Consider the following 24,330-nt stretch of genomic DNA (forward strand, 5'->3'; position numbering starts at 1 on the left):
CCTAACTTCAGCCCCGCTCTCTCTGCCTTCAGGCCGGTCAACGTCCCGCCCCGGCCCCGAGCTCCAGCCTCGCCCTTCCCACGGCGGCCCCACGGGGTTCTGGGTGCGGCCTCTCCTTACCTCCGTCGGACCCAAACGCCCAAAACGCTCACCCCGTCCTCAGCTCTGCCGAGCCCAAAGCCCCGCCCCTCCCGCTCCGTTCCCCACCGCGCAGCTCCAGGCCCCGCCCACCTAGTCCTCCTCCGCTGAGTTCCCGCGCGGCCCTTTCCCTCACGCCAAGGGTCGGCTCCCTAGAGGGTCGCCCCTCCACACACACCTCAGTACCTCCAGGCCGTTTCTAACGTAGCAGCGTCCCTCTGGGGGCCGCCCTTCCCCGCCCCCCACTCACCGGCACGGCTCCCCCGTTTCTCTCTAAAGCCCCCAGTCGGAGGGCCCTTTCAGTCCCTCTGCCTTCAACCCTGCCCTGGACAGGGCTCCGCCCGCGACACGGCCCCGCCGACACCTCCCCACCTGCGAGGGAGTCCTGGCCACCGCCCGCCACGCGCAGGGGTAAGGTACCTGCCCCCCAGGCTAAATAACCATCCGACCGTAGTCTGGGTTCGCTCGCGGATCTCTCCATCCATTAGTGGACGTGCAGCTGTCTCCCGGCGGCCGTTTGTGGTGCCTGATGCAGTGAGGATGAGGGGTTGGAATTTTGCACGAGACCCGTTGCGGGTTCAAGTTTTGACTGGATGTGATGAACGCTTTCCGGCTGTGTGACAACCCCCATGCCCCACCGTCCTCACCTCCTCTCCAAGTCAGATGCGTCCGTTTCAGAGCCCTTGAGCATTGCACTGGGGCTGAGGACAGCGACGCTCCCTGGGTAAAGCTGCAGGTCACTGTGCCATCTAAATCATGAGGAGCTTAGCTACGGGCCCCTCGGCCATCAGGGCTTGTCGTGGCGAGGGAGGTGTGGCTATGCCGGGTGGTGGAGCGGAGCCTGAGGTGTGGGGGAGCCTGTGCTCGGAGAGGCAGCCACTGCAGCTTTGGAAGCCACTGACTGGGAAACCGAGGCAGGCAGGCCTGGGGCTCCCATGATCAGTTTGGATCATGTCACTGGCACACACTCCCTCATGACTTTCCTGCTGCTTTCACTGTAGTGCCTGGACTCCTTTGCTGCCGCACATTCCAGCAGCAAAGCCCATCTGCATAGAGAATGAAGGGGAGAGGGATGTAGGCGGCTTTCCACTTTTCCTTCCAACCCCTTGAGACCCCACTTTGGTCCTCCGTATGTGTCCACGAGACAGCCTTGCAAGACAGCCCCCCTTTTCTTAAGCAAGCTGCAGTGGGCTTCTGATTTTTGCCTAACATCCTAAACTCCCCCTTACATATCTTTTCAGACCTGGATCCCATTGCCTCCTCCAAATCCTTCACTCAGTGAGACGGGGTTGGCTGCTTTTCCCAACTTTATCCTGCTCCTTCTCCTTTCTGTCTTCCTGCCTCCCCCGTCCTCCATGTGTTCAGCAGTCTCTCAAATGAATCCCCAAATGCCCCCGTCCCCTCCCCAGATCCCCCTCCTCCCTCTCTGAGTGCCCGAAGGACTGACTCTGCCCCTTCCTGAGGGCACTGCTCCCAGATGTCATTTATATTCTAGTAACCTCTGAGCAGGGCTCTGAGTGCCCCCGACCTCCTTCGTGTCTGAATCTGGCAACAGCGACACTTTGCTAAGTGAATGGATGTGATTAATAAATTGAGCAATGTTCATTGGAAAACACATTTAATTTCAAAGTAAACAAAGATGTTTGTACATTAAAGTATTTAATTAGTGAACAATTATTATCAGTGTAACAAGCTGAAAAATACAGCAACTTGATACAAGACTGAGGTAACAAAATACTTCACCAAAAATCTAAAGAATCCCACAGGGGGCCGATGTTCAGCAGTTACTGTGGGTGAGACAATTCACAAGAATTAAGAGAAAGTCCTGACGCAACTGCATGCAGGGGTTCTGCTGGGGAGGGGGAAAAAAAAGACAGCCCAGGAGAGTGCAACAGATTTAACAAGAAACGAATTAAAATGTAGAAACTGATTTTCAACTTACTTTGAAGAATACATAAGAAATTGAAAACTACTCTCTACGCAACATTTTGAATGCTAATTGAAAAACCATGCATTTTGGCACGAAATTTATTAAAGATCATACCATACTAATAAATTAATTACTAATATTTCACTGCTGAATGGTCGTAGTCCTTCAGAAATGAAGGAGATGAATGATTATGGAATGGACAGATGACCCATCGCGTTGCTGCTGTGAACAGGGATTTGGGGGCTGTGCACAGGCCACACGCTTGCGCAGCCTGGGACTCCGACGTGGTCCATGGTGCAAGTCCTCAACACCCCAAAAATGCAGCTCTTGCTCATACTGTACTTGCATTTAGCCATGAAATTTAAAACCAAAAAGCCTCGGAAGGAAATACTGTGTGTTTTGACCCTTGTCTCCCGTTCCACCTCGAGTCCGCAGCCTGCCCAACCATAGCTCTGGGCCTGGGTGTTCACGCCAACCAGCCTCTCGGACGATGACTCCATCTAGTTCTCGCTGCAGCTGAACTCACAGATCAAGAGGCTGTCCAGTCTGTTGAGCATTTTGAAATCTTTCTGGAGGAATCTGCAGGGGGTTTCTAACGCAGTGTTTGGAGAGAGGCAGGGTCTTGCCAGAGGAGATGCCATGTTGAGGATTATTTGTTCGGTGAGTGGTCAGCTCCAGGAGGACAAGGATCGGTCTGCGTGTTCTCAGCCATTTACAGTATATCCCGGGTCGAGCCTGGCACACAGGTAGCATCACCACAGATGTGGATGAACGGATGAATGAATGCATGAATGCATGAGTGGTTTGGTGCAGAGAATGTTATTTCAAAGAGATTCTTGTAGTTTTTTTTTCCTTTTTAATAAATGAAATCACCCAACATGTCAGTATGATGTAGGGCTGATTAAAGTCATTTATGATGTCACACAAAATAAGTTAGGCTGTGTTTTTAGCAACGTTCACCTTGTTGTAAGCATCAGTAATGTGGATGTAGACTCCACCTGTGGAATGAAATCAGACCCTGCTTTCGAAAGGCTTCCCATTTTCATGGATTGTTTTCCACATGTAAAATGGCATCCTGAAAGATACACGTCTTGGGCTTGGGAGGTGGGAGAGGAAGACGATGAAAAAAATACTGGCCATCTCGGTAGGGAAAATAATGCTTTATAAATTCAGTTGGCAAGAGAGAATGGGTTCTCCCCTGAACAGAAAGCCTTCAAGTATCTTCCTCTTTAGGTTTCAAGAATGGGTGACGAATGGGCTTCTTCAGGAAAGAAAAGAGAAGTCACCCTCTCACTGGGCACACTCAGAATATTATTTCTTCTGCTCCCCATGGAATCAGTCCTCCATGAAGCATTTCGGTTTTCAGGATGCACTTGGCTGACCTTGAGTTCTAAGACACATTCCAACCAAGAGGAGCAAAAATTATCCCCAGGGGGAGGTAGATGAGGGCATGAAACCAACTACCTATTCCACAATTTGCAGAAAGCATTCTGTCATTTTCATTCTGGGGTGCCTATTTGCACACACACAAAAAAAAATCCAGCATATGCATGCAAGGGTCTCACAAACATTTGTGCGTTATGGACAGTCAAGGAGCAAAAACCAGAAACGTCTCCCTCCAGGGTGAGAATCCACCCATGGACTTCTTCCTTTTGGGGTGTGTGCCTGGCCTCTTCTGTCCCAGCCGGGGGGGCCTCCTCACCAGCTGCTGGAGGGATAGACCAATGCTGGCAACACAATCAGCGCTTACGTGCTTGGCCCCAAGTCCCTGCTGGGAGAGCCCAGGCGCCTCTCGGCCCGTCTCCAGGACTTTCCCCGTATGTTCCAGGTTCTTACCCGTCCGAAAGGCCTTTGCCAACAAGGTCTAAGCAGATTCTTCCAGAACCCAAGCTAAGAATGTTTCTAGGAGGGGGTGTGGGACTCGTCTCAATGGGTGAGAAGACAAGATATTTTGAAAACAATTGCAATTGTGCTATTTCAAATTCAGCTCAGAAGGAAACATTTGTGAAAGAGGAGAAGATTTTATAAAGCGCAGAAAATGATCTGATTTAGTGGAGCCTGAAATTCCGAGGGTGTGGGATTGACATCTGTAGCATTTCATGTGAGAAGAACCAGGACAGTTGAAGAGTGGAGAAACCCAAGGGAAATAAGTGGCTGATTTTCTAGCCTTACGCTTCCATCCACACAGAAGACTTAAAAAAATCTTAACAGGTAGAATCAGGTTCAATGTAGGTTAAAGCGTTAACCTGAATGGTTCTAGGTGAGAGGTGTTGGAGTGTTTGGGGTCTTCTTTCAGCCTCTAGATGCTAATTTGAGTGGTCACTGGTATGCCTTAGGCGGGCGCATCCGGACCCTGGCTGTGTGCCGGCAGGCGGAGCGCTCACGGCTAAGGTTGGACAGCACCGACTTTACCATCTGGGGTCTCTCCCGGCACAGAAGTATTCTAGACTTTGCTCCAAAGGAGGGCTAGTTACTGAGCACACTAAGTCTCGACCGTAAAATAAGACACCGATGGCAACTACTGGAATTTTCAGAAAAGCTGTCACCATTTGGTCAAAAGACAGTGGTGGGTCCTTTGGTAGTTTTTAAATCTCCCTATCACCGTTTACTGGGTAAGATGTTGTTTTGAAGCATCTTGCCCAGAAATCCTTAAGGGTGGTTTGATGTCTGGTCTGACGCGAGCTCTGAGGCCGTGACAGCAAAGAGGACCCAGGGAATTCAGAAAAGCAGGTCAGGGCTTCCTTCGCAGAATTCAGACACCCAGATTAGTCAGGGAAGGGGAGAGAGAAGCTATGGGGATAAAGCTACCATAAATAAAGCTAATGTTTATTCATTATTTTGAATAAAAATGTATTTGTGCAAAATAAAAGTCACTTAAAAATAAGACAAACAGTGACAGATAAAAGGACATTGTTCGCGTGAAGAGCTCTTGACCGAACGCAGAGCTGGGACCGTGCACTCCCCAGGGCTTGGCGCTCTCGTCACCATGACCATCAACAATTGTGCCCTTGGACTTGGATGTGGAGAACTTGCTGGTGACTGCGTTTGGGGGCAAGACTGGGGGAGCTTAAGGCCTCAGAGTCACTCAGCTCCCCAGCGTAACCGGGAATCCCAGCGGGGCACCGCCTTGGCAGTAGGTGATGGGCGCAAGCCTTGGCCCTCGGGAGAGGCTGGTGCACAGCGGCCTCCGAGTGCTTCTGGGGAAGCTGGGAGGAAGTGTCATCACTCCCCTCTCTGGCATGGTCCGGGGCGAGAAGACAGGGGCTCTCAGACCTTGCAAGGGAGGGGTGGGAGGGAGCGAGCAGGCCAGCCCAGTCCATGGTCCTAAAGCCGGGTCCTGTCTCAGAAGAGCCAACAGCAACAAGGCCTGGAAGGGACCCCAGGGCCCAGACAGCAGGCCTTCCAGATGAATAGCACCCATAAGAACAGAAAACAAGACACGATTTAAGGCATTGTTTGTTTACAGTAAAAGAATGCAAGGGACCCTTCACATAGGAGCAATCTGGGCTTTCACTCGGACCTTCCTCGGTGGACAAGGCTACCACGTAAGGTTGAAGCAGGGCCTCAAAGCGAATGAAGTGTGTGATGTCACACGTCTTGTGCCAAAATGCATGTTTCTCGAAGAGTTCACACTCGCTCGCACGCACACGTACACGGCACGCACACGCAGAGGACGCTTGGGGGGGTGTACAAAATCTGAGGCAGCCCTGTGGGCGAGCGACCCCGTGCACTTCGGGTATAAAAAGCCAACTCCATAGCCTGTTCCTTCTCTCTGGCCCCTCATGCAGGTGAACACTGTCCACTCTTGCGCAGGAGAAAGCACGGGGGACCCAACGTGGGCCGGATGCTCTCTAATCGAAGCAGCAGCTGGTGGACGGACGAGGGCCCAGAGAGGGAGGGTGGGGTGCACAGTCTGGGGCCCAACCACGGCCCTGCAGGGTGGCGCTGAAGAATGAGTGTCATGAGAGTCGCTGGGGACCCTGCACTGGCAGAGCCCTCTGGACCGTGAGGCCGCAGGCCGAGTCCCCGTGAGTCCGGCCGTGAGTCACCCAGCACCCTGGCCAAAAGCCTGTGCCCAGGATGTGCGCTTCGCCACCAGTCCCAGGCTGGGCTCCCAGAAGCCTCTGAAGTCACGCCAAGTCCTGCAGAGACTTATTCAAATGACATAAGGTTTGCAGGTACCTAGAAGAGAAAGCTCACCTCTTGTCAGAGTTCCAACCTTTGGGAAGGGGACAAGGGGCGCCCCTGAGGGGAGGGATCAGGCCTTCCCAGTTAGTCTGTGAATGAGCAGGCAGGTGGGGAAGAGGGCCTGGCAAGAATGATGGCCACTGCTGGTTAAGTGGCCACTGTGTGCCAGGCGCTTGGCATCATCGTGTCCCTCTAGTCTTCACAGCACCCCATGAGGCAGGTTCTGGAAGTGCCCCCACTGCATGGATGAGGACCCTGAGACTTAGAGAGGGGAAGCCCACAGCGAGTAAATGGCAGGCTAAGGCACCAGAGCCCCTGCTCTCAATCACTATCCTGGCATCAAAATAAAACTTGGCTTGGAGCCGACAGGAGACCCTGTCCCTTCAGAGCTGCCCCCAGCCCCAGGACCCCCAACCCAGCAATGGCCACGGGGTTCCAGGAGATTTGAAGAGAAGCAATTTCATCAAAAACAAATCCATCTTGGTGTCAATTTGGTCAAAGTGATGAATTGGAAAAACTGCATCTCCCTGAACCAGGAGAGAGATATAACAATGGTCAGAGCAGCACTGTTCAAAATAGCAAGAAGCAGGAAATCATCCCTGGGATCGCTGCCAGCAGAATTCATAAAAAAATATCAGTACAAATAAATGAATGACAGCTACACACAGACACAGATGAATCTCAGGAACACACTGTAGGAGAAGAGCAAGTCACAGAAGAAAATTTCTAGCTATGGTTCTATTTATAAAAATGTTTTTAAAAATGTACCCCAACAATACATTAAAGAATCACATACACGGGCCAGCATTTTAAAGGAACAGGAAACAAATCAGGAGAGTGGCTATGGGGTGCAGGCAGACAGGAAGGAGACCGAGTTAGGAAAGGGCCGGTGGGGAGAGAGGTGTTCCGAGGCCCCAGGAGGCCCTGCCTGGAGGCCACCCAGGTGGGCAGGTGCCTGGGTGTTTGTTGTATGGCCGTGGTTTATACATATGTTGTAAATAAGGCTTAAGTGGATGCAGTGTTAGTACACAAAATTGTACGAAATACAAGGCCACAAAAAAGGAAACTAATTTTAGTCACTGAGACTTTCCATGGGAGTAGATGCATTTTGGTGACGGCTTTCACCGCGGCCTCCTGGATGCCGTCACACGGACGCGCTGGGCTTTACGTAAATCATCCTCTGCTGTGGAATATGTAGCGGTTGCCAACTTTTTATTATGATCACATACAGCAGAGAGCAAGGATTTGTGGTTGAAAGCAAATTCAAAATAAAAAGGGGGAAAAGTAGGGGGAAAAAAAGATCTCCATCCCCTAGGTCTGAAAATCGGACAAAAACACTTAAAGGTTGCCACACCTTGCCACGGCGCACCGCATTCGCCATCCACTTGTCCATGTGATCAAGCACCTGCTCTGCCAAATGGGTTGGACCCAGTTCCCTGCTCGCTGCCGCCCTCAGGGTCCCCTCCGCGACCCACAGAGAGGGACAATGGGCTCTTGCTCCGGGCAAGCCTCATGGGTCCCACTGAGGTGCCCAGGCCGTTGCCACTGGGCAGACGCCAAGGCCGGGTTTCTCTCCCCTCCCCCACCCTCTGGGTGGCCCACCTCTGGGCAGGCAGCATTCCCAGCATTCCCCTGGGCCACCCCGGCCTCCTGCTCGCAGGTCACAGGGCCATGTGTGTGTGGCAGGTGAGCTCCAGGGCTCTGTTCTCTTAGGGCGGCACTGGGAGCTCACGAGGAGCCCCAGACACACACAGGGTGGCTAGTTTGGAAAAGGTCAGGACACTCGTCCTCTCTTTATGTGACCCGAGGCCTTGTTTACTCGGGGTCACCTTCATGTGACTATCAAAAAACAACAACAACAACAACAACAACAACAACAACCCTGGCCTTCCCATCTGGGAGACAAGCAGTTACAGTTGTTTAACGTAACATAATATCCGTAAACACTCCAGACACCACAGGACGCTGGCTTCTTGTACATCACTTTAGAAATTTTATATGCAGACACAAATGTACATATTATAAATACGTTTATGTATTTCAATACAAATAAGATCATCCTTGCATGCTTTACACTTTGCTTAAAAAATTTTTTTTAAAGTAATCTTTATGCCTAATGTGGGGCTCGAACTCATGACCTCGAGATCAAGCGTCTGCTCCGCGGATGGAGCCAGCCAGGTACCTCTGTACTTTGCTTTTTACTTCTATCTTGGAGCCCCTTTCAGGATACCACCCACATATCTGCTTCCCTCCTTCTAATTGCTATCCGGTGACCATTTACTGATGGTCACAGAGGTTTCCAGTTCTTTCTATCAAGGACAATGCTGCAGTGAACACTCTTACCCACACGCGTGTGTGAGTGCCTCACTGGGGCAAATTCCTAGCGGCAGATAGTGAGTTGGGGGACTCAAATGCAATTTATTTTGAGCTTCCCTCGAAGTGGTACCTCGAGTTTTCCCTTTGTCCGTCTTCCCTACTGTTTTGTCGAGAACTTTCTGATTCTGCCTTCTGGCCTCCCACCATCTGTAGTCTGACCAGCCCGTCCCCTCTGTTCTCATCGCAGGTTACAGATGAAAATCCTGAAGGGGACCAAACTGAGACCTCCCTCTGGTATTCGAGAACCACTTCGAGGGACCCGAAAGTGTGTGACTGTGCTGTCACCAGCATCCTCCTGGACCCAAATGCCAGGAGTGAAGTAGCCTTTGCTGGCCCCCAAGTCCCCCTCCTCCCCCGACCACAGTGCTGGTGCCTCCCAGCTGCCACCCACCGGCACCTGCCACAGCCCGCTCCACGCTCTGATGCCTGCCCTGTCGCCACACTGAGAGGCACCCACTCCCCATGGCCGCTTCTGGCCGATCCCTGGGGAGCACGGAGAAGGAGGCTTAGGGACAGGAGTACCAATCCCAGCATTCCCCAGGGCAGGAAGCCCCAGCCTCCCCCCGTCGGGGGCTGAGGGGCAGAGAGCCGGGCCTCCCAGAAGCCTGACTGCTGCCCTTAGCTCCAGTGCAGGAGGCCGAGCAAGCTGGTTCCCTCTGGGCAGTGCGAGGCGGGAGAGCTCGGGCAGCGAGTATAGACCTTGGTGTCAGGCGGACCCGCGTTAGATCTTGCTGTGGGACCTTAATGAGTATCTGCCGCTTTCTGAGCCTCAGTGTCCTCAGCATGAAATGGAGACAGTGAGAGAACCTACTTCAACGGGTGTTGGGAGGATTTGGGCCAATTCCTGCAGGTAAAGCATTTCCCATAATGCCTGGTCCCGGGCGGGGTGCAGACCAGAGGTCCTGCTGGCTTCAATACACTGAGGAGCAGCCATGGCTGGCTCTCGATATTAGCTGATATGATTATTCCTAAGGGTTGTGGGGAAGGGAGGCCCTTTCAGCAGTCTGGAATATTCCCATGAATCAACTTCTGCGAGGGGGATGGTCTACATAGATGCCATATCCTGATCCTTGGGGCGACACCCCCCTGCCACCTAACAGTGCCCGATGGATGCTTGCCACTTCCTTTAGTGGGAAAGACACAGGGACTAGATTCAACGTTCTGGTCTGGAGCCGGGCTTGGTCCTAAGCTGAGCAGAGGCTGCCCTGTCTCGTGGAAAAAGGCTTTTCCAAAGATGGTGCCTGTGAGCAGAGCTAATAGGCTCTGTGGAAAGGAGGGAGCTCTTCTCTCCTATGGAGCCTTAGTCCCAAGGGTGGGGAAGGAGATTTCGGGTGACAAGCAGGGTTTGGGCGACTTTACCTGAGGCCTGTTGCTTTTACACGCGTCATCCAAATGCTTGTGCCACAGTATTGCGTGGAACCGGGAGCCAGTCTGGAACTTGTAAACATTGCCTGTCGGGCAGAGGAACCATCGGTTAGGGAGAGGGAGGGCCACATGGGAGGGCCCGCCCCTGGCGAGGGCATGAAGAGAAGCGTGAGCACAGGTTAACTAAACCACGGAAGGTCAGGGGCAGCCCGAGGCAGGCTGGGGGCTGGCAGAGGCAGGACTTCCGGTGCCTCTGGGCTGTCCCTCTGGATGGGGCTCTTACCCATTTGGGGGGCCATGGTGCATTTGGCTTTAGTGAAGCCTACGGCCCCAAGGATAATGCTTTCCATTTTTTTTTAATTTTTATTTATCTTTGAGAGAGAGAGAGAGACAGTGTGAGCGGGGGAGGGTCAGAGAGAGAGGACGACACAGAATCTGAAGATAGGCTCCAGGCTCTGAGCTAGCAGTCAGCACAGAGCCTGATGCGGGGCTCGAACCCACGTCATGATCTTGAGAACCGTGAGATCATGACCTGAGCCAAAATTGGACACCCAACCGACTGAGCCACCCAGGCACCCCCAGGATAATGCTTTCAAATGCATAAAAGAAAACACAAAGGATATCAATACCACTGGAATAGTTATTAAATTCCTAAAGAACAGGTGAGTGACACAGAGGTACCCGGCGTCTCTACTAATGTACCAGTAGCAAGACCCAGGGGCAGGTCTGACACTGGACTGCGATTCCAGAGAGAAGAGAAGAAATGCCACTCGGAGAAATCTGCAATAATATGTGACAGGAAAACATCTGGTTTCTCTTGGAGATAAAATCACAGGTGTTGTGAATGTTCTTGTAGTTTAATGCTCATAAATAAAGGTGTGAGAGGCCACAGAAAACCAAGGTGTAATTTTTCTCCCCACTCAAGTTCACAGATCCTTTGGATTCATCCACAGACCCTGGCCACCCTCTATGTCATATTTCCCTCTGCCTGGGGACAGTGCTTTCCTGGGGGCTAAGGCCTGGGGTCCGTGTGGCCATATGGTCCTTAAGTCAGGCTCATGTAGGCACACAGCCTTTACTTCCTCAAGAAAACACTTCTTTTTAAAACATTTTTTAATTACACAAAAATTTTAAAAATGTTTATTCACTTTTTGGGAGAGACAGAGCACGAATGGGGGAGGGGCAGAGAGAGAGGGAGACCCAGAATCTCAAGCAGGCTCCAGGCTCTGAGCTGTCAGCACAGAACCCGATGCGGGGCTCAAACCCATGAACTATGAGATCATGACCAGAACCAAAGTCGGACGCTTAACCAACTGAGCCACCCAGGCACTTCTCACGAAAGCACTTCGAATCCAGGCCCAGAGCCTTGAGGAAGAAATTCCGGTGCTAACCAGCCTGGGATGCGCTGATGTGTGGCTGTGCGTGGATTTAGTCGCTCAAACGTGGAGCAGAGAATTTGACCCCTCTCCCCACCACCCCTGGGCCCCTTGAGGCTGGTGTTCCTTTACTGCCCGGCTGAGGACATTAGAACCCAGACGGTCAAGGTGTGGTCTCTCTCCTGCCGCAGCATCTGCGTTGCCTGGGAGCTTGTGAGAAACGCAGAAGCTTGGCCTCCACCCCAGATCCGCTGAATCCAAATCTGAGTTTTACCAAGATCCTCAGGTGCTTCGTATGTACATGAACCTTGCACTAGAACATTCCTGTGAGGGTGTGAAGATGCTCGGAGACTTTACAGTTCCAGCGACTTCGCCTGGCTACAACCCAACACCCGGGCATTTCGAGGTTTCGTCATGTGGCCTGCGCCACCAGGAAGATCAGAATGGCCTGTTCTGGTTTTTTGTTTTTGTTTTGAGTACGGTTGACACAAAATGGTACGTTTAAGGTGTGCAACAAAGAGCTTCAAGGAGTTTCACATTATGCTGTGCTCACCACAAGTGTGGTTATTACGTATCACCATGCAACACTGTTAAAATATCCTTGACCACATTCCTTATGCTGTGCCTGTTGTTCCTGTGACTTACCCATTCCGTGACCGGAAGCCTGTGTCTCCCTCTCTCCTTCGCCCATTTTGACCACCCCCCTACCCCTCTTCCCTCTGGTACCCATCAGTTCATCCTGTGTATTTATAGGTCTGCTTCTGCGTTTTTTCTTCTTCTTCTTTTTTCTAGATTCCACACATGAGTGAAGTCATATGGTATTTGTCTTTCTCAGTCTGATTTACTTCACTCAGCATAATAGTCTCTAGGTCCATCCATGTTGTCACAAATGGTATGATCTCTTTTTTTTGTGGCTGTGCGCGTGCGCACATGTGCGCGCGTGTGTGTGACATCTTCTTTATCCATTCATCTATCAAAGGACACTAAGGCTTCCATATCTTGGCTATTGTAAATAATGCAATAAACTTTAAACGTAGGGGTGAATTTCTTTTTGAATTAGTGTCTTCATTTTCTTTGGGTAAATACCCAGTAATGGATCATATGGTAATTCTAGTTCTGATTTCTTTTTTTTTCTTTAGTTTTGATCTCTTGAGGAACCTCCATCCTGTTTCCCCCAGTGGCTGCACCCATCCCCGTCCGCAGTGCACAAAGGTTCCCTTTTCTTCGCATCCTTGCCACTACTTGTTATTTCTTGTCCTTTTTATTTTGCCCGTTTGACTAGCGTGAGGTGCTACCTCATGGTGGTTCTGATTTCCATTTCCTTCATAGCATGGCCTATCCTGAATGTCAGTTCAGGCAGCATCCCGAACACGACAGCGCCAAGAACCTCTCCTTCTGCCCAACATGGTCACGAGGAAGGATGGAACTAGGGGGAAAATGAGAGATGGCCAGACGAGCTGAAGTTGGGGGTTTTGTAAAAGGGCTCTTCTCAGATCTGGCCTTGGACTAGGATACTGTGAGTCTCACAGCACAGGTCATGTCAGGGGTGTCCCTGAAATCTCCCAAGACCCGAGACTCCCCAGCCACGTGGTCCCTGCCTCAGGCAGCGTTATATTATTTATTCCAAGACCCTGAGGCCACAGCTCCAAAGGCGATGGGCCCCAGTAGCCACAGGTGAGGCCACAAAAGGGTTCCTGGAGCCACGTGCCATGCCCACTGCTCACTGGACACAGTGACCACGATCTAAGCAATTTTTTCATGGACTAGTGAGGGGACCCTCTGATCACAACCTAAAGCAAAGCGAAAGCAGCAGCCTCCAAGGTTCCTACTGTTTCATAATGTACATTTAGCAGGAGAGGAAAACAGGGTAGAGAGAAGTGGTGGGCAAATAGGGTAGAGAGAAATGGTGGGCACCCGGCGCCTGGCCCGCTGCCTACCTTTGTCGGGGTTATTCAGCTGGAAGATATCGGGGTGCTCGGGGTCGTCAGGAAGCTGCACCATCCAGCCCACGACGGAGACCTTTTTGCCGGGTGTGGATTTATACTGGGGAAGAACACCAGCGTCACCAGGAGGCCCACGCCCTCCACTCCCTGGCACCGTCTCCCCCAGGAAGGCTGAACTGGGCCCGGCGAGGTTCCCTCCCACCCCTGCCACCTCCCCTGCCTCCCTCCGCCCCTCCCCTGCAGGTCATACTACATGAAGTCCCAGCATGGAAAGTTCTTCCGTGGGACTTACGTGTTTTCTGTCGGTGCCCCGCAAGGACTTGGCTCCGTAGTACAGGAGGGTGGATCCCGAGAGTATGACCCAGTACCTGGTCCACGAGGACAGCTACGGAGGAAGGGGAGGCAGAATGACACCCCAGGAGTGGTGGGGGAGTCCCCGCTCCCTGCCTGGTTACAGACCCAGCCGCATGCGCAGAAGGGTTTTCCCCACTCCCCACCTATTCCCTGGTCCCTCACCCACCAACGTCACCATGTTGCCTCTGCCCAGGGCCTGGAGGAGGGAGAGCCTCCTCATCTGTGCCTCCAGGCTCATCTGCCCTAAGCCCTACCTCCCCTCTCTGGCTCCTTCACTCAGAGAGCCTTTCATTTTCCCAGCTTGTTTAAGGCAGAGCCAAGGCTTACGTCCTATGTGTGGAGGTAACCTGGGCCCAAGAATATCCTGGGGAAAATTATTTTTATTTTTTACTTAAAAATATATATATTTCTTTTTAAAAACATTTATTTATTTTTGAGGCAGGGAAGGGCAGAGAGAGGGAGACAGAGGATCTGAAGCGGACTCTGCGCTGACAGCACAGAGCCCGACATGGGGGCTCGAACTCAGAACTGTGAGATCATGACCCGAGCCAAAGCCAGACGCCTGACAGAACCACCCTGGTGCCCCAGGGAAGGAAATTTTTAAAACCAGATATGGGGGAGCCTGTGTGACTCAGGTGGTTGAGCGTCCGACTTCAGCTCAGGTCATGATCTCACAGTTCGTTGGTTCAAGCCCTGCACTGGATTCTGTGCTGACAGCTCAGAGCCTTGAGCCTGCTTCAGATTCTGTGTCTCCCTCTCTCTCTGCCCCTCCCCTGCTCATGATCAGTCTCTCTCTGTCTCTCAAAAATAAATGTTTAAAAAAATTTTTAAATAAATAAATAAATATAAAAAAACCCAGACACGCTAAGCCATAGCGCAGCAGGACCCCGATACCTGCACTGGGGCGCGCTGGCTGGGGTGGAGCGGAGCCCTGTGCCGGCCCTCTCGGGGGCAGGTACCAACCTAACTCCAGGGCTCTGCCAGCTGACACGGGCCCTTGTCACAGCTCTGGCCCCCTGCGTGCTCACTGTGTGCACTGCCGTGCATGTGACATTCTGGCTGAGTCCTCGAGGACACAGGCACTATTGGATCCCAGTTTACAGATATGGAAACTGAGGCCCTGGCCCCCTCAGTGGCACAGCCAGGGCCAGAGCCCAGGGCCCTCACCGATGCCCCGGCCGCCTCCGGATGGGGCACTGTCGGCACGTACCGCGGGTTTCCGTCCTTCCTTGAGCAGAGTTTTCCTCCGCAGAGGACCCTCCATGGTGGGCACGGCGGCTGAGCTCCCCAGCGTACAGATGCACGGGCCCGTGGGGCTGTGGGGAGACCACTGGTCAGACGCTGCCCCGCAGGGGCCGGGGTCAGGCACCCTGTCCCTCCCAGGTCCCACCACGGAGTCCCCGATCCCATGCCAGGCCAGAGGACTCAACATTGTTGGGAAAAGGCCAGGGAGGGGCCCCTGAGGCCGAGGAGAGCTCAAAGGAAGGGGGGCCTGGGTGGCCACAGCTGCAAACTTTCACCAACCTCGTCTTTCTGAACCTGCAAGGCCCCAGGCTTGGTGACCTAGCTCCTCATAGCCCAGGCCCCAGCAGCACCTGCCACCCTGTCCTGACGGCTGCGGTGGCTTCCTCCCACCCTGCCCCTGTGCTCCCTCCTTCCTCCAGGGCCTAAGCAGCCCCTCCTGGTGTGGGCAGGAGCCTGGAGGAACAGTGGGGGAGGCAGGGGTGGAGTGAGAAGCTGGTGGGGGAACACTGCCCAGCCCTGCACCCCTGTCTCAGGGTTCCCTTCCTCCCAGGGGCCGCGGGGCTTCAGGCGCCACCTACAGGTGAAGACCGCCAAGTGCATGCAGCTCCGGCAGGGACCTGGCCGCACCCCCAGCCACGACTTCCCTCACTGGGTAGGCGCCTCCCATGGGCATCTCCCTCAACCTGGGACCTTTCCTCAAGCTGCTTTTCTTCTACATGCGGGTGAATGGCACCGCCATCCACCCGGCGGTTTGAACCAGGGACCTGGGGTATTTCTCCTCTTACCCCTCCACCCCTGCAACCCACTCTATCCCAAGGATGCCCTGATCCCAAGTCCTACATATGCCTGACTGCCCCTCTCAGCCACCCTCCCACCCCCTGTCCCCACTTCAGGCCGGAACTTGGCTCTTCCTTTAGACAATTGGCCAATGCTCTCCCCAGGCCTCCCTGCAGCCCCTCCTGCCTTCCTCCTGCACCCTCGCCAGCTCTCCAAGCCTCTGGCCAGGATGGCCTGGTCATGCCACCGTCTTGTCACCACCCCCAACCCTGCTCAGGCCCCACCTCTCCAGCCTCATCTCCACCCCTACCCTCGCGTTTCTTACAACACTGACTCTCCTTCATTCCCTTTGGCGTGGGGCACTCTCATTACCCCTACACCTCCCTCTCTGTGCTTGGTTAATTCCTATCTGTTCCAGTCATTGCTCCAGAGAGGCCTTCCTTGCTCCACCCCACCTCCACTCTGGGACCATCAGTCACCTGCCCTGTCTCTCCTGGGGCGGCGGCCTCATGGGCTGAGGCCGAGGCCACGTCTGTCTCATGAGCACGGCGCGTGGCATCCGACAAGCACAGCCTAGTGCTGTTGCTCAAGAACTGAACACACGAATACATGCGTACCTGTAGACGCAGCTCCGGGTCCTGGGAGAATTCCGAACTGGAACGCGCCAGTTGGGCCCCAGGGTGGCATAGAGACGTCCCCTGCTTCAGAGGAAAAGGGTGGAGTTTTAGCAACAGCCCGGAACCACCAGATACTCTGAGGAAGCGAAGCTATCTGGAACCCTGCGGTCATTGGCTCGGGAAGCTCCAACCCCAACTCTAACTGCACTTCCGCCATCACGCTGCGGGCACCTCTGGGGCACATCTGGAGCCCCCAGAGCCTCCGTCAGGGCAAGTTCCCGAGCCTCCAGGTGATCCTTTCCTTAACTTTTTAATTAAGTGTTCACCCTTCTTCGAGTGGCCGGGGGTGACCAAATTCAGGGCACTCCCACTTACCCAATGCGAAGCTGACATATTTGATAGAAAAAGCCAGAAAGCCCTGATATTCCATGGTAAATCCAGCAAAAAGGGTGCACACCGCCACAGACTTGTGGGCAGTCTTGCACGTCGGGCCCGGGGAGGGGGTGGGGGGACATGTGCAAGGTCATCCATCATTCACCAGGGCACAGCCAAATTCCTGTTTGTGGGGTCCTCTCCACCAGACAGCCTCCTTTGCTGGCCCCAGCCGGACCCTGCAACCTCTCCATGGGCCGCGCCTCTGGCTTCCCAGCTTCTCTGTCACCGGGAGTCCCCAGCAGGGAGCCCTCGCACAGGGCAGCTTCCGGAATAAGCAGGGAGTTTAATCTATCTTGGGGGAGGCTCGCATTTTTCTCTCTTCATCTTTTCCTCTTTCAGCAGAATGACTTCCTGGTTCCACTTGGTCCTCAACCTCTTTTCACCCCTGCAGCATGGTCTCTCCTTGGGCCGTAGCTTTCCTTGCCCGATGGCCAAATGATGTAACCCAATTTATAAAGCCAGACTGGGTGGAGACCTCCTTTTCAAATACTCTCTGTTCTCCACTGCCTGCCCCTGGGGTGCTGCCCTTGGCCCCGCAGCTCTGGACACCTGGGGGTGGCTGGGGACGTCGTCATCCACTCCAGCAGGTGCCTCATACCATCAGTGACTACGGCTCCTCCGAGAGGGAGCTGCGTTGCTCCCCGCCCCTCCATCTTCCAGTTGAGAAGGACCTGTTCTTGATGAGCGTCTTGGGTCTGCTATGCAGAGAGGCCCAAGTTCAGGGCCCATGGGAGTCTGATGGCCAGCCGGACCAACTGCTCTGGGACCCTGCTCCTTCTGCCCATCAGCTACTCCCCTTCAGGGGGTAAAGGGCCACAGCATGTGCTTGGCCCCTCAAGTCCCCAGATGTAATGGACTCGGCCTTTCCCCACCACACCTGGGTGACAGATGATGCTCAGAGGCTCCCCCCGCCCCCACCATCAGTTGTGGCAGACGAGGCTAATTCCCAGCCCACAGGCCAACTGCTTCCTCCCTCTCTTCCATTCAGAAAGGGGCTTGCAATGCAGTGAGTGAGCGACATTACGGGTCATGACGAGCTCTCTAACTTATGAAAAGCTTCAGTACTTTCACCGTTACTGGAGACACCATGGCGTCCCTCAATGCTGGGTGTGGCACCGTGACATGTCGCCACCCTGTGCTTAGGCAGGCTGCTGGGTGGGCTTGCTCTGGGCTGCCTCCAGGGTTGCTTTCCTCCACAGCCACCACCAGAGATTTCTTATGACTCGAGGCAGAGTGTGACAGGGAGCCTTTCTCTGATGACACTCCTTGTGCCATGAAGACGTCTCCCCGCCCGATCTGGAATCCTGCTCTGAGCCGCCACCTGTCTGGAGTTGGAGACGGAGCCGCCCTTTCCAGCTGGGTCCTCTGGCTTCTTCTCCACTTTTCTTCTTGTGGGTCTTTTTGCCCTGGTACCCGGAGAAAATGTGTGAGGACATCGGGCTGTCCCCAGTGATTGGTCGCCAGCACATGCTCTCCTTTCTGAGACTGTCGCGGCTGCACACTCAGCAGATGTCTGCAGGGCTGTCGCTTGTTGATGGAGAGTCTTAAATCCGCATCTTCCAACCAGCCTAGCCTCTTAAGCAGCTTTTCCTCACTTTCTTTCTAAAGGCATGGGGTGCCCCCTCGTGCACTGGACTGGTGGGGGAGTGTAGGGGGCACGGAGATCATTAGAGGGTGAGGGCTCACATGCGCAAGGCTGGTACACTCACCATCTCACTGGAGCTTTGTTTAAGTTAAGCACAGTACCTTCCCCAGAATAGGGAAACTGAGGCTCAATGATGTGAAGACACTGGACCGAGGCCTGAGTCCCTGTTCTGGCTGGTTATATAGCCCAAGCTCCTCCCACACCTTTAGGGGTTGCAGCGAGGCTGAGGTGCCACACGCAGTGGGGTCTGTCACAGGCGCTGGCTCTGCGTGTGGAGCCAGCACCATGTGGGCGGCTTCCGGGCAGGCTCCCAGAGGCACCCTCCATGTAGGTCTCTGCCGCGGCCCGCACCGATTGGGCTTTGGTGGTGTCCACGAGACTGGATGGCCATGACAGTCTTGGGGCCCTGGATCTCCGAGGGTGGGACCCCTCCCAGGCCCCTCACCCCTCAGTCTCAGCACCGGAGTAATCTTCTGGTGGTTTTGGCTAACGGACCCCTGAAGAGCAGCTGCTCACCACGAGACACGCCGCTCCTCCCAGCTCTGTGAGGGGCGCCAGCCCCACCCTGACTCAAGTGAGGAGACTGAGGCTTAAGGAAGTGAAGCCACTGGCCTGTCACTAGGGATGGAGACGCAACTATTCACAAAGGGAGTCTGGCTTCCCGTGTGAGCAGCCGCCTTACGTCAGTCAAGCTGCCCCAAGTGGGGGACGTCAGAGCCTGCTTCCCTGGGGCTTCGGGAGTGACCCTGGCCTTGAAGGGCAGTGTAACGGTGACTTTTCTCCAAGGTCATCTTTTAGAACAGTCAGGGTTGTGGTGGCCAGACTTCCTCCCAAGGTGAGCCCCGCAGGGCTGGGGTGGGGGGGCTGTGCTGTTTGGGTGACACCGGTTGGGCCCAAGCAGGCTAAAATCAGCACAGTGGATCTAGGCTCTTCAGCCATTGGGACCCATCTGATCACTGTCCTCCCATGAGAAGATTTGTTATTTGAATGTTCAGGGCCAGAAAATGCAGAATGAATGGGCATCCAATCTGGTGAACTCAGAAACTGGGGAGTTTCTTGGACTGACATGGGAGTCCCCACTCCGGCACCACAGACACCTGTCCTGGCATGATGCTGGCAGCAGACCGTGGCTGAATGAAACGTATTCCTGAAAGGCCACTTCCGATCTCCTCTGAGGGGTGGATCTTGGGTAGTGGTGGGGAGAAGGGATGCAGAAGGCAACCCTACTCATGGGAAGTCTGGTCTGGGGAAGATGCAGGCTGACAACCAAGTAGAACACTTCAGTCCCAAATGGTGTGCAAGATGATGATGACGATGATGATGACAGTGATACAGATGATGGGGATGATAGAGATGGGCTGATGACGGTGATGGGCTGATGGGGATGACGGAGAGGGTGGGGGATGGTAGAGGGAGGGGGATGATGGAGATGATGAGGATGGTGGAGGGAGGGGGGTAGTGGGGATGGTGGAGGGAGGGGGATGGTGGGGATGGTGGAAGCAATGGGAGTGATGGGTACCAGGCAATGTGCTAAGTGCTAAGCAGTATTTATTCCTTATCGTTTCTAATCATAACGTAATTTTTTCTGTCCTGACAATTAGGAACACTGTCAGGCAGGCACTGTTCTTGTCCCCACCTTCTAGATAAGGAATCTGAGGCTTGGAGAAGTAACTTGCCCACGGTCACAGCACTAGGAAGAGGAAGAGTGGGTAGTGCCGTTGAGGCGGAAGCTCCCAGGGTCCTGCTCAGGGGCGACAGCATCGTGAGAATGCCGATTAGACGAGGCAGGTCTGAAAGGCCTCTTCCCCGCACTAGTTTTCTAGGTCACATCAGGTGGTATCGTGGGGATGAAATTTCCTAAAGCCCTGAGCTGCCCTAGGAAGTTGGGGAACAGGGAGAAGTCCTGGATCACAATTACACGGGGGCCTTAGTAATCCTGTCTTGGCAGAAGTGGGGTCCTCCACCCATTCTTCTATCTCAAGTGTGCAGAGCCCTTGGGGTAGGAGTCTGCCTGTGGAAGGGCCCCGGAAATGCGGTTCATCGACAGCATCCACCCGCGCCAGCAAACCCTTAATAGGAAGCCATCCCATTAGGGCAGAGCTCGGTCCCAACCTCTTCTGGAAGATTCACCCTCATCTGCAGAGAGGAAGTGGTCACCTTGCGTTCTGCTGGGTCCCGGGACCCAGTGCTTGCTAACGGACTTTCACTGCATATGAGTCACTCGCTCACTCACTCACTCTCCCCTTGGCAATGTCCCTGATCTGAGCGGGTCTCCAGGAGCCATATTTGTACCACACGTTTATCCATTCGTACTGAGTGGATAAAACAACACTTGATCCAAGCCGGGTCAACCAGATGTTCTCTCGTGGCAATTTGGAACCAGATTTGAGAGATGGAAACTCAGGCTCTGTGGCTGAATGAAGGTATAACGTGTAAACCTGGGAGCTGTGAGGTGTCCGACTTCCTCTCTGCGAGCTGAGAAGTCAAGAAATCCGGTCTACAGAAGAGAGGGGAGCGTGGCGGATATGCATGGAGAAGGACTGATACAAGACGGAGTCAGTCCTGCCCACTTTCTAGGACCTGAGTCTGGGGGCTTGTGGGTACTGGACAGGGAGGTTGTGGGCTGATTTCTCAGCTACCTGTGAAGCCACAGCAGCTAAGGGCAGGGTCCGGCCCTTGTCTGCCAGGGCCCAAGGACGAGTTCGGGCAAGAGGCCCAGGGGCCCCTGCCAGCCGTTCTCTCTCAAAGGGGCCTGAGCTCCTGGGTAGAGCCTTTCCTGGGGTCTCCCTAAGGGTGTTGGAAGATTCCACGGGCAAAAGAGAACAGGGGAACCTCACACAGGGAGAATGCATCGCCCCACCTCCCCAACACCCCAGGGCACTGTAGGGCCGACTGCCTGCAGCACCTCTCACAGGGGTCCTCCGCACAGTTCAATGTCATCCTGGAGGCCGACTAGGGCTGGTAGTCAGTTGTCTTCACTGTAGCTCATCCCTTCCATGATGACGGAACTGCCGCCTGGGGACTCTCCTCTTCTCCCTGCCCAGTCTTAGACCCCCGGGTCACCAGCTTGCTGGCAAGAGGGACACACTGAGTGAAACTCATAAAACCATCAAAGCAAGTTCCCAAACGTAGCAACTCCACCTGTGTGCTAAGTATGTCCTGTGAGCAGCCTCGGTGTAGACCTGAGGCTCCTGAGGCTCAGAGGTTGAGAGACATGCCCAAGGTCACTGAGAGCAAGCAGTCCTGACATCAGGCCCCTCCCGGCGCTGCTGGCAATGTCTGGAAGCCAGACCATGATCTTTCAATGCAGAGGCCCACTATGAACTTCCAGACCAGGACGCATCACGGAGCCCACCTCTCCCGCAGTGACTCCTAAGAGACGCACCAAGCGTCCCCAGGCCGCCTCCTTTCTCATCCTGGTACGACTCAGGTCTCGCAGCCTCCTCAGATCCCACCACCCCTCTCGAGGGCCCACGTGGTCCTCTTCACCCAAGTTCCTGGGCTTCTGCTTAACCATCACCTCCGCCGGAAGCCACCCCTGACCCCGCAGTCTGACTTGGGTCACCCCACTGGACTCCGAGCTCTGAAACACTCCCCTCTTCCTGTCACCTCCCTGGGAAGGAGAAACAGCTGTGCCCCTGAGAGGTTGTCACATTTCCCTCTCCTGTCCCCCAGGGACCCCTCTGCCCCCTCGTCTTTCCGGCCCGCCTCTCACACGGGAGCACCCTTCCCCCCACACTGCCGACCCAGGACTAGAGAAGACGGATGGCCAAGGGTTTCGCAATGAACTTTGTGCCACACTTTTCATATGTTACCGCTTCAAAACCAATCAGTAAATATTTCTGATTATATCTTTTTTTTTTTTTTAAGTTAAACGCCAATTTTCTTCTGGGTGTAAAAAAGATGTGTACCCATTGTGGTCGATCTGGAGAATATAGAGGGGGAGAAAATGAAGGAAAGAAATTCATTCAATGACCCTAGGACTCAGAGAGAACCAAGATCAGTGACATTACATGTTTTTTGTACGTACATGTATGTTCATGTCAATCATCCATTTTGTTCCTCTTTAAAAAAACTTCATTTAAAATTGTTAACTTTAGGCTAATATTCTTATTCTCCATTTAGTGCCAAACCAGGCATCAAAAGATGCACCTGTTAGTTCTGACTGCCAGGCCCGACTAAAATATCCCCTGGTCTCTTGAACCTCTGAGAAGCCTGGGGTTGGCTGGAGGCTGGCCTAGGGCAGTTGATTAGGTATGTGCTGGAAATGCCTTTTTGGGGCCCCCTGCCTTCTTTCCCTGAGAAGGCAGAGCATGATACGGGTCCTGCTTCGACCTCTGTCCTCAGCCCAGGACACTGAGGTGACACTGGGGCAGAAGGTAGAGCCTTAAGAGAGGAGGGGCCCATCCTCACCCCCTCCGCTGGACCTCTAGCCTCTGCTTGTTCTGGGCCCCCCAAAATAGGGGAGGGTCTTTAAAGCAGCCAAACCAACCCCTCCCTGGTCTGGCCACCTCATGGCTAGTCTGTTCCCACCCCTCCTCAGCCCCCGGGCCCTGTGACCTTGCTGATGAGTGAAGGGACAGCAGGACAGGAGCAGCAGTGGGAAGTCCCCTTCACCCCCTCTGCCCTCGCTCCACAGTGGGGGCACTTCCCCTCTGCCGCCCACCCCCACAGAGAGCACTGCAAAGGGTCCTCAGGACGCTTGTGGGCTCCAACATGGGTGCTCTTTAATGCTGGCCACTTGGGGAAAGCACCAGGCTGCCCCCAAGCTCTGGCTGACACTCAAGGATGGCCTTTGGGCCACCAGGATGAAATGGCCACATGTGTGATTGCAGGGAAGGCAAACTTGCACGACGAGGCCAAATGAACCCGCGCTTGGTCCAACAACAGGAACCCTCCTGCTCGCCCGTTCATAGTGGCATAAAGGGTGATTAAAATGTGCCTTCAAACCAATGGAGGTGTGTGTGCTGGAGGTCAGGGTCACTGGCCTGGGACCTCCCTGTCCTTCATGCTGATGTTTGGCCCCACTTCTCCTCCTGGCCTGGGTCAAGCTTGTCACCAGGGCTGGGGGCCTAGCGGACAAATGAGGTGAAGGTTGTGGTCCCCGAGCTTCAGTGCTGTGGGGCGAAGTGCTGCCCGTGCCCTGGCCTGGCCTTCGGGGACTGGAGAAGTCAGGCCCTCTTGTTCTCTCACACCCCATGCCTCTGAGTGCGGCCAGGCCTCTCCTGCACCGCTGGCTGTGGGCCCACGGGAGCGTAAGGATGCAGAGGGAGCCGTGATCTTACATCGTCAGGACCTGAGGTCTCGGAGATCGAAGCTCTGCTTTGCCGAACAGTGTTCTGGAGGCTCTTTCAGGGAAGCCCCTGGCCTCTGGGCCCAGGCAGGGTGGCCCTGGCCTTGGGGAGAGAGCGACTGCTCCCCTTTGAGGAGCTGGAGCCAAGTGGCCTGGGGGGGGGGGGACAGGGAGGACCCAGTGGGGCTGAGCGCTGTGTGGCTGGAGGTTCGGAAGAAGGGAGGCCCCGGGTGGCAAAGAGTGACTTTTTTTAACAGAGATGTTCAAAGAGTGTGAGACAAACCTCCCCTCCCGCGTGCCCGTCGGGCGTTCAGGAGAGTCTAAAATGCTCACGTGCACTGGAGGGCGTGGATGCTCTCTGGTGGACGGGGAAGAGGCTAGTGCAGGAGGGCAACGCAGACTGGAGGCCAGGCCACGGGGGCTGCAGGCCAGGGGTAGCGTGGGGCTCCCGCTGGAGGGCTGCTCCTAGCCCCACAGGCATCTTCCAGCCTCCTTGACCGGGCTAGGATCCCAGGGCTGGGTCCCCAGAGAAAGAGAAACAGGACGTTCTCCCTGCGGGCTGCTGGAGGTGGGGCTGGGCATCGGCCTGGGTGACCGGCGCTTGCCCCCAAAGCAGATACTACGAACATTATGACGGACGGTAAATGA

General features: G+C 54.3%; 1 protein-coding gene and 1 long non-coding RNA gene across 8 annotated transcripts in view; one reads left to right on the plus strand and one right to left on the minus strand.

The window, feature by feature from the left end:
* The first annotated feature begins 27 nt into the window (after positions 1–27).
* On the plus strand, positions 28–1,796 carry LOC115276441. Its single transcript, XR_003901937.1, has 2 exons — positions 28–549; positions 1,380–1,796. It is a non-coding gene; the product is annotated as an uncharacterized LOC115276441 (long non-coding RNA).
* Positions 1,740–24,330, minus strand: part of RALGPS1 (Ral GEF with PH domain and SH3 binding motif 1) — a 242,937-nt gene continuing 220,346 nt past the window's right edge. For 2 of the 7 annotated variants that reach the window (XM_029920466.1, XM_029920461.1), the window contains 6 exons: positions 16,310–16,390; positions 14,881–14,986; positions 13,609–13,701; positions 13,311–13,416; positions 9,992–10,083; positions 1,740–6,250 (listed from right to left, as the gene is read on the minus strand). In XM_029920466.1, the coding sequence (XP_029776326.1) occupies positions 6,221–6,250; positions 9,992–10,083; positions 13,311–13,416; positions 13,609–13,701; positions 14,881–14,986; positions 16,310–16,390 (508 nt within the window). In that variant the 3' untranslated portion in view covers positions 1,740–6,220. Of the gene's footprint in view, positions 6,251–8,226; positions 9,601–9,991; positions 10,084–13,310; positions 13,417–13,608; positions 13,702–14,880; positions 14,987–16,309; positions 16,394–24,330 lie in introns of those variants that run through there. The other 5 variants (XM_029920465.1, XM_029920460.1, XM_029920462.1 and 2 more) reach the window with 4 other exon arrangements.

The sequence above is a fragment of the Suricata suricatta genome, chromosome 13 (assembly GCF_006229205.1).
Source record: "Suricata suricatta isolate VVHF042 chromosome 13, meerkat_22Aug2017_6uvM2_HiC, whole genome shotgun sequence".
Lineage (NCBI taxonomy): Eukaryota > Metazoa > Chordata > Mammalia > Carnivora > Herpestidae > Suricata > Suricata suricatta.